Genomic DNA, 13,391 nt, shown 5'->3' on the forward strand with positions numbered 1-13,391 from the left:
GGAGAGGGAGAATGTGGTGGTTGCTGCTGCTGGGCCAGCCAAGGCCACATGGGAGGCCCAGGTTCGATTCCCAGCCCGCCTTATAAAGCTGGGTACAGTGGTGCATGCCTATGTCTTCAGCCATTTGGGAGGCTGAGATGGGAGGATAGTGACAGATCAAGACCCTGTCTCAAAGATCACGCGCCCTCCCTCAAACATGCCTGCAGGAAAACACTGGCTGCATGCACCTTAGCCCACTAAGGTTTGAAGGGTTTGAAGCTGAGGGACCAGGAAGATAAAATGCATGTGACCATCAATGCTGAGAGGGTAGGCGCTTAGGGAAGCTGTCCAAGCGCAGTGCCTTTCAACTTGCTTTGTCAAGCCAGATGACCCAGACCTGCAGCTCGGCCCCCACCACCCCAGGTCATGGCAGCACCAGCTCGGACCTGCACATCGCCCTTCAGATCCCCCTCCGCTGTGGGCTGCAGTCCTATCGAGGGTGTTCTCCCTGGGCCTCTTGAAGTGCTTTGCAGATGTTCCCAGGGACCCCAGAACATTCAGAGATGTGGGAAGGCACTAGGCAAGCCAAAAGCAGAACATGGGGGGAAAGTCACAGGGAAGGCTCTGGGCAGCAGGCCTTTCTCCTTAGCCCCTTCCTGCTCACCCCCGGAAAAGCAGGCCTGGTCATTGGGCCAGAGTGTAAGGTTTGGAGTGCTCTCCCAGCCTTTAGGAGCTCCCCCCAGAGCAGCTCACAGAGAACCCTTTCCTGCTTCCAGGTGAGCGCAGGGTCTTGGGAGGGAACTGAGTAGGCTCTGTAGGGTGGGGAGTGTGCCTCGTGCCCCTCTGGGCTCTCAGGGCCCTCTGATCTGGCCCTGAGAGCCCAGCCTCCCCAATTCTCCTTCAGGCTTGAAGGGTGTCTTTCTGGCTGTGGCCTTTGCGGCCGGGCCCAGGCTCTCACGGACACTGATGTGGACTAACGAGCTTTAGAAAACTTGCTGGAGACTTGGAGCGAGGCAGGACAGGGCCTGCACTTTTCTTAGGGGATCAAGTTCCAGACTGAGCAGCTAGGAGAAAGAGCCTGTGTCAAAACCACCCTTGGTCACCCTTCCATCACCCTACCCTAGAGCTGCTAGTCTTTTTGCAAGTTGAAGTTTGAGAACCTCTGAGCGCCCATAAAGGAGAGAAGCAGTATGCGGTGTCTGGGCTTGCAAGCAGGCAAGTCAGAACATTGCTAGGGCAGGGTGGGATGCCAGCAGAAATCAGCTACACTTTTTAGAAATTTACTGGTAACTCGATCCAGGAGTGCGTGCTAGAATTACACTCTGAAGAGCCTTTGGCCCTCCGGGATTACTACTCCCTAAACTAGGAAAAGAACACCCTGCTTTCCTTTTCTCATATGCTGTTGGCATCTCCTAGGGGTTGGCAAACGACAGCTTGTGGGCCGAATCTGGCCCCCTGCCTGTTTGGGTAAATAAAGTTTTATTGAAACATGCCCACACCCATTTGCTTATATATTGCCTGTGACTGTTTTCCTGTTACGATGGTAGACGGTCAGAGAGCCTGCACAGCCCAACAAACTGAAAACACCGTCAGGACCTTCACAGAAAAAGGTTGTCAATCCCTGGTATAGCCTCTTTTTATATCCACAGCCATTTTTATTAGAATATTTACAAGGAGGTCTGCAAAAAGTTCATGGAAAATGTGTATTCTGACAAAAAAAAAAAATGCATGGATTTCCAGGTTTTTTGCACCGAAATCAGTTCATACTTTAATCCCATTATACCACGAACTTTTTGAAGTCCCTTCCTGTCTTCTTCTTGCCTTTCCTGCTTCCAGGTGAGCGCAGGGTCTTGGGAGGGAACTGAGTAGGCTCTGTAGGGTGGGGAGTGTGCCTCGTGCCCCTCTGGGCTCTCAGGGCCCTCTGATCTGGCCCTGAGAGCCCAGCCTCCCCAATTCTCCTTCAGGCTTGAAGGGTGTCTTTCTGGCTGTGGCCTTTGCGGCCGGGCCCAGGCTCTCACGGACACTGATGTGGACTAACGAGCTTTAGAAAACTTGCTGGAGACTTGGAGCGAGGCAGGACAGGGCCTGCACTTTTCTTAGGGGATCAAGTTCCAGACTGAGCAGCTAGGAGAAAGAGCCTGTGTCAAAACCACCCTTGGTCACCCTTCCATCACCCTACCCTAGAGCTGCTAGTCTTTTTGCAAGTTGAAGTTTGAGAACCTCTGAGCGCCCATAAAGGAGAGAAGCAGTATGCGGTGTCTGGGCTTGCAAGCAGGCAAGTCAGAACATTGCTAGGGCAGGGTGGGATGCCAGCAGAAATCAGCTACACTTTTTAGAAATTTACTGGTAACTCGATCCAGGAGTGCGTGCTAGAATTACACTCTGAAGAGCCTTTGGCCCTCCGGGATTACTACTCCCTAAACTAGGAAAAGAACACCCTGCTTTCCTTTTCTCATATGCTGTTGGCATCTCCTAGGGGTTGGCAAACGACAGCTTGTGGGCCGAATCTGGCCCCCTGCCTGTTTGGGTAAATAAAGTTTTATTGAAACATGCCCACACCCATTTGCTTATATATTGCCTGTGACTGTTTTCCTGTTACGATGGTAGACGGTCAGAGAGCCTGCACAGCCCAACAAACTGAAAACACCGTCAGGACCTTCACAGAAAAAGGTTGTCAATCCCTGGTATAGCCTCTTTTTATATCCACAGCCATTTTTATTAGAATATTTACAAGGAGGTCTGCAAAAAGTTCATGGAAAATGTGTATTCTGACAAAAAAAAAATGCATGGATTTCCAGGTTTTTTGCACCGAAATCAGTTCATACTTTAATCCCATTATACCACGAACTTTTTGAAGTCCCTTCCTGTCTTCTTCTTGAGTTATTATTTCTCTTTCTGTATAAGTGACTTTGTTATCGATGTTGGGACTATTGCATCGTATTTCTTTTCTGGCGTTTTGAAAGTATGTCATTTTCATATACTTCAAATGTGTCCCTCTTTCCTTTTCTGGCTGCAGCCTCAGCCTGAGCTTGCGGACACATCCCGCATGGTCTTTCCAGCAGGCACCGCCCTCTCAGAGTGTCGGGGCAGACTGACTGCCGCTGGCCTTAGTTCTGTTCCGACAAAGCGCTGCTTTCTCAGGCTGTGTGCTGGGGCTGCACAGGGCTGGGCGCCCGCCGTGCAGTGCTAGTTCTCACACGCTCCTTACGGGCAGGGAAACAGAGCCAGGGAGTCGCTGGCTGGTGAAGGCGATTGGAATTCGAACCCAGGCCCCATTTTGTTCATCCAGACGCTGTACGGTCCACACGACTGGCAAGAACCTTTACTGTGAAGTGCACTCTTCATTGCCTTTCTCTGGGGACCTCAGGGTCTTTTGCATGAAGTCATGAAAAGGCGAGGGCAGGCCATGCTTGGTTAAGAGCAGGGTGAGGCCAAGCGGCATGTGGTTAGGCTGGTGCTCTGCACTTTGTAGAGAGGAAGGCTCCCGACACAGCAGCCCGGCCACCCTCCACCCCCAGGTGATGAGAGTATCAGCCGCCCTCAACCATGTGACCTAAGCCGACAGTGCCAGTCCTGTGGTGGGCTAAGGTGCATGCATAAATTAGCACCTTAGCTGCTAGGCAGATACAGTGGGGTGCTTGCTTCCAGAGGGAGTGAGGGTTCCATGGCAGGATTTGGGGGTGGCTTCCTGGAAGAGGTGCTGGGTTTAGACAAGGGGACCTTGGAGACCTGGATGTGGCCCGACCTGGGAAGAAGGAAAGGGGCTGGCACAGGGTAGTGCTCAGACTCCTGCTGGATGAAGGAGAAACTGATGGCAAAGGTCCTGGAGGGTGGCGCAGAGCTCAGAGTCAGCCTTGGGCCGAGCCCAGTGCTGACAGTGTGACCAGAAGGTTCTGGTCGCTCACTAGGACATGTTTGTGAGGCACTATCTCAGGGCCAGGAGTATGGAGGGGAACAGAGAGCAGAAAGGGGGCCCTAGACAGCGAACTGCCAGGAACTAACCCACAGGAGAGGGAAGGGGACCAAGCACTGGTGGGTGGGTGGCCACTGCAATGCTTTGCAGGGAGACTTGAACAGTGTGATGCACAAAGAAAAACATGGGAATGTGGTTGGAGTGCAGGGCATGGGGTCTCTGGGGGGCTCGGGGCAGCAGGAGGACAGACCCAGAGCAGGGTTTTGGCTAGGGAGACCTTACACACATAAAGGGCAGAGTGAGGAGGCCACACAGGACCTAAGGAGAAGGGAGTGGCCAGGCTGAGCGGGGGCAGCCCCTCCCCTAAAGGGGACGAGAGAAGGGAGCAACACCACAGTGGGCACCATGGGCTTGTTTCTGAAAGCAGGGGCTCCTCCCCTTCACCCAAGTCTTCGAGTCTGCAAACGTGGGCCCTCCCTGCAGGCAGGGGGTGAGTCTGGATGGAGTCCATGAGCAGAGACCACCCCCCCCACAACTTGGAGTTGGGAACCCAACTCCATTCAGTCACCTCTGCCCAGCTGGCATTTCTGTTCTAGAAGTTTCTTTTTGTTCATAACCAGGGAAGCAAGCACTGAAGTTTCAGGAAGAGAAAGTTTCTGCAGTGAGAAGTGTCAGTGGGGTTTGAGCTTCAGGCCACCTCGCCACCCCCAGCGGCAAGGAGGTCTAAGTGGACGGCGTTGGCTGAATTTTCCAGACATGACCATTGTTTCTACCTGAGGGGAGCTTTCAGAAAATGGAGCGTTTTCATTCGAAGGGAGGGAAAAACCACTTCTGCCTACTTGAAAATCCCACCTCCCATCCACTAACCGGGCCCCAATTCTGGGTTCTGAGAAGAGAAAGGAACCCACCCTTTAGTGAGGGCTGGGGTATCAAAAGCTCTGCCTACCGGCTACTTTTAGGGAGCTGGGACTGTGGAAAGTTTCCATTGAAGATCGACCTCTCTCATTTCCTAGGTTGAGAAAACAGGAAGCCCTTCAGAATCCGGGCTTTGAAAAGCTTCGCATGAAGCTGCCCTGACCCTGTCTTCCCTGGCATTCTGCTTTCTCTGTATCTGCCCCGCAGAGCACCGTCAGCTTACTAAGCCCTGGCAGGGATCACGGAGGGCTGGGGCTGGGGCTTCCTTTGACTTCTAGTTTAGGGCCCCTGGGGCTGCACTGGTCCCTGGTACTCAGTAGGTTCAGTTAGTGCTGAAGATCTGACCTCTTCCTCTGAGTTCCCATTAATGGATTCATTTCTACACTTTGGAAATGGTTGCTATTGGAATGCATGTGTTTTCATCCATTAACTACATCATAATCTGATACATACAAACTTAGACAAACCGACACCTGCATACATTGGGCACTGGGATCACGTCTTCACTTGTATGATCTCATTCAAGTTTCTCCATGACCGACGAGGTAGGTGGTATTTTCGACACAGTTTACAGAATGGTTATGTCACTAAGGCAAGGTTTGCTGAGCACGGAAGCAGTGCAGGGGGCTTCTAACCCTGGCTGTCTGGCTTTGGAACTGGGACGCTTGACTTCACCTTGCACGTGTTTTCAGCATGCACCTGGAAAGTACGGAGGTGTTCCTGACTTTCTGGCACGAAACAAAAGTCTGCTGGTTCGAAGCAAGCACTGAGCTAAGAGTCTGACGCCAAGTGTTGACTAGCATGGCTGACAGCACGGAGCGTCCCCGCCAGGCGCCGTGCAGATCTTACTGCCTCACATCCTCAAAGCAGCCCTAAAAGGTCCACGTGCCGCTGAGAAACTGAGGCCCAGAGTGGTCAAGTCGCACAGCTGGTTAGGGAGGGAGCCGAAGTCAAGTCCAGTGAATCCAGCTCTTTAAACCTGCTGGGACCCCTTGCCCTGTGGTTAGGGAGGTCCCCAACACTCCAGGCAGGGGCTGTTCACGAGAAAAGCACCCAAGACCTGCGAGGGCCCAACTTGAACAGGGGGAGACTTTGGGTGGCTTTTTTTTTTTTTTTTTTTTGAGAGAGATTTTCGCTACTTGCCAGCCAGACAGAGAGAGACATAGAGACAGAAAGCGAGAAATCACCCCCCCAGAGGGGATGGTCACACTGCAAACCCTTTCCCTTCGTTCTCCTCTCGGGATCTTGGGCACACACGCACATGCTCCCGGAGTGAGTTTTAAGCCACCAGGTCCGGGACGTGAACTGCGGTCGACTATGTGGGAGTCCAGTGACATAGCCATTATACTAACCGCTAGTTCCCTCGGCTCTTATACACTCAGCCCTCACTGCCCCTTTCCATCACTCTAACTTTAGGATAAAGCCAGGATGAGAAGCGAGGATGCAGAGGTTGGGGGAAGAATTCAGTGTCAGAACAAGGAAAGGGGAGGTTCACCTGCCTTTGATGGGACCCGCCAAAGGGATCTGCCTCCTCTCCCCTTTACCCCAGGACCAGAGAGCATCAACCAGGTGCAAAACCTAAAGTTAACATGCACCTTAGGGAATGCGCACCTTCGGGAATGCCAAGGTGTGTGGGCTGCCAGGGGTCGTAACTTATTTCAAAGAATACTGAAGGAAGGCTTTTTGTAAGACCTGCTGTTCTAAAATCTCCCAGACTGATTCTAGTAACCAGGGCCTTAGCGAAGTGGTTGGCATTGCCCCGCTAGGAACCCCGCGAGTACTTTTGGTGTAGCAGCCGGGGGAAGAAAAGTGGCTGGGCTTCCCAGAGCCTCTCTCTGCTCTCTCGAGGGGGCCTTCCTAGTTCTGAAGACACGTGATACTTTCCCAGTGGGGGAAAATTTCATGATTGTGCCAAAAAAAAAAAAAAAGCAATTATATTTAAATTGCAATCTTTATGGTATTTCTATTTGCTTTCTTTTTAAAGGCGTCTCTTTGGAGAACTGTGCATTTTATGAATGAGGAAGAACTGTGTTTTGTCAGACCTAATCATGTATGAGTTTGTGGGAGGATGGAATTAAACATGCAAGTTGATTTTGGTGTTGCCCTTCATAGTACACATTTTCCATGAACTTTTGGAAGACTCCCCCCCCTTTGCGATAGGTGTTTTCTGGGCATCGTAATAACGAAGGTAGTTTCCTACACCACAGAGCCGTGAGTGCGGTCAGTAAAATCCAGAAGGGGAGGAAGTTATTTGACACATACCAAGCTGCCCAAAACCCATTTCTGCCAAAGATTGAAAAAAAAAGTTCCCATTTGAATGATTTTCACAAACAGGTCTGTAATCAAGTAATACTGTCCAGAAAAAAAACCTACAACGCAAGGCATTTCTTACAGTAAAAAGTTACATACGAAGAACAAAGACGTGTATTTTAAACGGCGCCTGCGGTGCTAGAAAGCTGACCGATGCGTGTTTTCCGTGCCCGCTCACTCGCTCCTCTTCTCTCTCTCTCTCTCCCCCTCTTTTGTAGTCAATGAAATTATCAGGAAGGAGTTTTCAGGACCTCCTACCAGAAATCAGACGTAGAAGAAGCCATTATAGCAAGACACCTTCCGTACCCGACCCCTCGGAGCTTCCTCCTGCCCCTCACCTCTGTCTCCTTTACTGCTCGTCTCCCAGCCCGGAGTCCACACCAGGCGTAAAGCTGACCCTCGATTAAGGAGCGCGCACCTCTCTGTCCGCACCAGAGAGGACGCTCCTCCTTTCATTTTGGTTTTAAATCCCAAAGAGCATTCCGGTTGATCTCAGTGCTGTCCCTCTGAATATTAAGTGCCTGCTGACCAAAACCACATTCTCAACAAGACAGGACGCTGGCGTGCCGCTGAGAACCGAGTGACGAGCTCGGGGGACGGGCTGGGGGACAGAAGAGGTTGGCACCGAGATTAAACCCCAGCCCTTGCATTCGTTTTTCCAGGTCACAACTACAGCTCCTGTACCTTTTGAAGGAAAGGAGTTCTCAGACAGAGCGACCAAAGGACTGTAGCCTGGAAGACCCTGCTTACAGGCTGAAGTCGCCCAGGACCTCGTTGGCAGGGCCAGAAACTGAACCATCGTCCTTAGGGCTCGCCTGGCTGGGCCACTGCTAAATGCTTTATTTTCTATTTTTTTTTTTTCATTCCAAAACAAAACTGTCCTGCCTAGACAAGATCACCTGTTAAAACTTTTCCGTGTTAAGTCATGACGTGTGCACATGTGTGTGATGCTAAGTCTCCTTTTTCTCTGCTTCAAAAAGCTGATGAAGAGGGCTAAAGTCGAGCCCTTGTGACCATCTGCCATCTCCCCCGGCAGCCGCGGCTGAGGCCGGTGCTGATGCAGTCTCCCTAGGTGGGAGGGTGGCCCAGGCTCCAGAGCAGCTGCCTGTTCACAGCACACTCCAGCAGCAGCTCTGCAAGGTGCCTGCTTCCTGCCTCTCCTAACAGAGTTAAGAAGACTTTCAAACATATGCATTGAATTGTGAGGAGGAATACCAGAGGGCTAAAGCAACTTCCCCCCAAATGCAGGTATTTTTGTTAAGTAAAGCAACCTAAATGCTTCTGTAAATGAGTTTCCACCAGTGCAGAGAAAAGGGGCTGAATTCCCTAAGCTCTCTGCCTCAGCCAAAGTGGGTCTGCAAAACCCAGGATTTGGCCCCGAAGTTCACTGGTCATTTTTACCGGAACTCATCTGAACTTCCCTGGCCTCAACATTGGCCCTGCAGACCTCTCTCTGCATCAGCAGAGTGTCCTCCCAGACACCCATCTAAGCACTCCAGCCTGAGTTTGAGCCTTGCTCAGCCCAGTGGTGTGTTAGCTCTGATTTCTCCCAGCTGTTCCTCTCTAGGAGTAAGAACACCCATGCCCTCAATAGTCTTTTTTCCCCAATTGGTGCAATTTTTGCAAACAAAACCCTCAAAGTTCTTGACAGGGGAGTTCTAATCGCACCGACTGTTTCTATTTATCTTTCTTGTGGACACCCCAGGACATGCTGGGAATTCATTTTTAGCCTTTTACTTGTTTCCCTAGCAATCAACAGCAAAGTGGAGATTTTCTTACTCCAGTACTCATGAAAAGACTGTCCCTATAAGGATTTCTCAGTCTAGTCTGCTAGGCCTGAGCCCCAAGAAAGAGTCATGGCTGTTAAATGCCCACTGTGGGCGGTCCGAGACCTGGTTTTCTCGTCAGGGTTATGCAAAGGTCAAACCTTCCTGAGAGCAGGACCAGGTGTGTTTGGCGCTCCGGATGGAAGCCAGAGTGCTCAGATTTGGGTCTGTGCGCCCACATGTATGTAACCTTCTAGTTACTGCCTAGCATCGATTTCCCCTTTACAACAGGGGCCTTTTATCCACTCACTGCAGGCACAGACTTCAGCAAAATTCTCTTTGAAACAAATGGAATGCCAGTAAGAAGTTGACCGCCAACGCAGAGCTTCTGGGATGCTAGAAACTTCCTCATTAACAAAGAAACTTCCTTCTATTAGCAGCTTTACCTAAAGACTTTTCTGTCCAGCAGTGTTGACTTTACCGGCGAAGAGTTCAGCATATCTAAGTGAAGCGTGTCTGTGAGTGATTTGTTCTCACTCAGTCTGGCTAGAAGCCATTTTTTGCACATCAGGGGATTTGGCCTTTCCTCAGTTATCTGAATGTTTTGCCCAAGTGCCTTCCTGCCATTGTAGCAGAGTAGCTCCGCTTCCTTGTCCACGGGGTGAAAAAGGACTAATGCATTTTCCGTCCATCTTCTAACCGTTTTAGCAAAGAGGGCCTCCCAGTAGCTCAAACTCCTGAATGTATATATGAATGTGTGTGTATGTATAATTACATGCACAAACCCCTCTTATTCTGAGACATCTTAGCTGGATATTGTAGGAAGCCCTTATTCTGAGACATCTTAGCTGGATACTTTAGGAAGCCCTTTCATGAAAAGCTATCCTAAATAGCAAGGGAAAGAAAAAGAGAAGCACTAGCTTTGAATCATGAACAGACAAGAGAAAGTATACTAGGAACAGAATGACTCTCAAGAAAGTTTTGTCAGTTACCAATGCCAAGAGGAAACTTTGCCAAGAGTAACTGCTCATGAGATATTTTCAGTATGGGAAGAGGCAATAAGATACTTTAAGAGAAGGAAGTAGGGGTTTCTGAAAGATAAAGGTGGATGTGTTGTACGTGTGTTAAAGGGATCTAGTTAAGTCAAGGTTTGCACTTGCTACATCCAAGTTCATGTAAATAGGTGCGCTCTGACAGATTGACCGTGTTGCTGAATGTAGTGTATTTCCAAAGTCTGACAGTCTTCCTTATTGTACAAAAATACTGCTGCTTAATAATATACATAGCAATCCAAATTCATTAGTATGTTATTAAATTTTATTTTCCTACCTGTATTTTTATGCTTTTTATCTGTCCTCCAAATATTACACCCCTGTTGGAATTAGAAAATATTTATAAATGGTCAGAAATCTTTTTAAGTGTCTCTTTTTACATATATGTTTTTTTTTTCTTAAGAGAAATGATGTATTCTTTAAAAATTTGTTAATTGTTCCTAAGAACTAACAACCCCCAAACCAAAAAAATCCCAGCCCACCTCAGAGCTTGTTAGCTGTCACCCATCTACTAGAAAAAGGCATCTCAGGAAGAGTAGGAAGAGGAGGAGGAGGTGGCCTTGTAGAGAGAAGAACCCTCATTTTGTTGCTTAAGAATGATGCTAACCTCCTTCAGTCCTGAGCCTGAATCTTGTTGTGGAAAATCCTATTGCAAAGTGTCTATATCCCCCCCACAACAAGTGATCAATAGGTGATTTTTATTTAAAGCAACAATAAAACTGGTAATGTTGTAATGAGATTTTTTTTAAAAGGTCATTTTCATAGAATCCTACATGTAGGCTAACATTTCCAGAGCTTATCAACTTTAAATCCTGGTAGACAACCCCCCCAAATGCATTATCCAAAGGATATCCATAGTTTTATAGCATGGAGACAGCCAAGAATGAATTGAGTTGATTCCTTCCAAGAACTATATTGCATTTCTTGTTTATATCCAGTAGCCAAGACATCTGTCTATACAAGCCAGCTTTGGACAGGCTGGAAGCTGTCAGATTTAGGCAGATCGGAAGGTAGTGTGTTCTAATTGTCATCCTGGACTGAAATGAGACTGCATTTGTTTATTTTCATGTAAAAATAAAAATACTTTCCAAGTGCTTTCTATTGTTCAGAATTGAAAAAAAAATGTCAGGAGTCTGCCTAATAACTATTCGTTTCACGTTTACAAGAGGCACAGGAGTGGTGACGTTCTTGACAGGCTGGGGTAACTTTTCCCCAACTCCTCTTCTGGAGGGACAATCCTTTAGCAGGGACCCAACATATTTTGACCTTGGGTCTCTCAAGATTGGGACCTGGGCATTAAGGCTCATAGAGTCAAGCTAGCCAGTTGCATGAGCAGAGTTTTCCTACATTCCAACAAAAAGCTTAAGGAAAAGGATCACATAAAACAGTGATTGCAAACACCAATTTCCCTCCACTTTCCTAAGTGCCTTCAGACAAAGCCACTTACCTTGTTGACTTAACTTGGTTTGTTTAAAAACAGACGTTCCTGGAGGTTGGTGAATGGTGCTCCCTAAGCAAGCCCCTCTGAAAGTGAGGGGGAGTCCCGAGAGCAGGAGACAAGTATCAACGGCAGACAGGCATCAGTGGACATGAAGTCCTCCACCCGGGTCAGGGTCTGGGGGGCATGGGTGCACATGGTGTTGTTTCCATTAGAGCAGGTGCTTCCAGCATTTGGATTGGCCTAGACAGACTGAGACTAAGGCTGATGGGACCATAAGCTTCACATCCAGGACTTCTTGTCAAAGAAGCTCACTCACCCCTGTTGCCTCTACAACCCTCAGAGGAGAGAACAGGTCAAGAGTCCTAATACAATGCTCCAACAAATAGACGTCTCTCCCATGGGGTGGTGCTGGAAGACTTAGGTTTGGAAAATCTGTTAAAGGAATTTGAATACATCACATTCCTATGCAAAAAGTTTTTAATCTGCAGTTTAATGTAGTTTATTTTTGCTATATGTAAAGTATTTTTATACAGCTTGTATTATGATAGTTTAGCAATAAAATAGTTGAAAGCAACGGCTATTTGGTCTATCTTTTCTTCTCCAGAGCAAACATCCCCGTTACACTTTGGGTTCATGCAGCAAGGAACACTTTGTGGACATGTTCTGTGTGTATGTTATCCCTCCTCTCGGCCCTAAGGAGGTAGGCGCCATCCCGTCTTACAAGTAGCTCTGGGTCTCAGAAGATTCTTGCCCAAAGGGACAGAGCTGCAAAGGCAAATGGTTTGTCTGATTCTTCCCAACACAGCTCTGCTGTAACCGGTGCTTCTAGACCTCTTTTGAGGTGGCATCTTGGTCAAGCAGATTATGATGTCCACCTTACACCAGCTTTCGGAGGGCCCAAGAGCATTTGCAGCCACTGGGCTCAGCCATGCACTTGGAAGGCAAAAGCACTCCTCTCTGAACATCCCACAGAACTCCAAGATAAAGCAAAACAAGACCCCGAAACAAAAAGTGGAGAGTACCATTCACCATCAAATCCACCAGCAGAATTAGATGATATAAGTATTGGAACTTTCCAGCCACTTCCTCCTTACAACGGACTGTCACCCACTGTAGCTGAAGCACATAAGAGGTTCGGAAGTAATTAAGATAGACCGAGATTATAGTAATACTGTTCAACCTTCCTCCCACCTCACCTCTCAGTATTACCCTTAAACTTCAGGGAAATGGGGCCCCTGTCCCAAGCCGCAGCCCTGAGCTTGCAATGTCTTCCTGGGAAGTTTCTAGTACCCCTCCTGTGCTTGGAAGCCAGAAGTACACATGGGCAGGTTTCCCAAACCCAGACTGGATCCTGGTCCCTGGCAGCACCTGCCTTGCAATGTGCTTAGTTGCTCCCTCTGGTGGCTGAGACCAGCCAGTCCCCACTGCCCGCATCACACCCAGGCCTCTAAATGCGGCCCAGTTTCTAGACAAGCGTCCTGGTGGGATGGCCCCTGAAGCTGGTGTAGTACTTTTATCTTTGTGGGATCATGATATGGGCTACCAGAATGGTCTAACAGGCTGACCTGAGAATGACTCGAACTGCTTTTGTAAGCAGAAGCCCTGAAAAAAAAAAAAAAATCTGCTCAGGGCCACACACTCTAGGAGTGACACTGCCCTCTTGAGATGTTTGTCGTAGATATGTGTAACTGTTTTTCTTGTCATCAATGCACCATCTGAAACCCTTACACCGCCTCTCCTGAACAGAAAGCTTGAACCATCCTAATAAAGCAGAAGACAAGGGTAGAACTATACAGTCATTCAAAAAAAGTCTACGTTCTACGTGCGTATGTGAGCCACCCATGGTGAACACAAATTTGACGTGTGCCTCAGTTTCCCCAGTGTAAACAGGACAGGAGTCACCACCTCACAGGTCTCGAGCACTCAGTAAAGATGAACTACGGCTCTCATACCCATCGCTGGACAAACATCTCACAGTCACCCAGGGCTCATCAGTGAGTTGTTTGGGGACCTCA

General features: G+C 48.7%; 1 protein-coding gene across 5 annotated transcripts in view; it reads left to right on the forward strand.

The window, feature by feature from the left end:
- Positions 1 to 10,217, forward strand: part of NFATC2 (nuclear factor of activated T cells 2) — a 181,831-nt gene extending 171,614 nt beyond the window's left edge. For 3 of the 5 annotated variants that reach the window (XM_014591178.2, XM_006141262.3, XM_006141259.3), the window contains one exon: positions 7,336 to 10,217. Coding sequence is in view for 3 of the 5 variants with exons in the window: in XM_006141262.3 (XP_006141324.1) it covers positions 7,336 to 7,391 (56 nt within the window). In the remaining 2 variants the exon portion in view is untranslated. The remainder of the gene's footprint in view (positions 1 to 7,335) is intronic. The other 2 variants (XM_027775060.1, XM_006141261.3) reach the window with 1 other exon arrangement.
- Positions 10,218 to 13,391: the final 3,174 nt, after the last annotated feature.

Source organism: Tupaia chinensis, unplaced genomic scaffold, assembly GCF_000334495.1.
Source record: "Tupaia chinensis unplaced genomic scaffold, TupChi_1.0 Scaffold000049_1, whole genome shotgun sequence".
Lineage (NCBI taxonomy): Eukaryota > Metazoa > Chordata > Mammalia > Scandentia > Tupaiidae > Tupaia > Tupaia belangeri.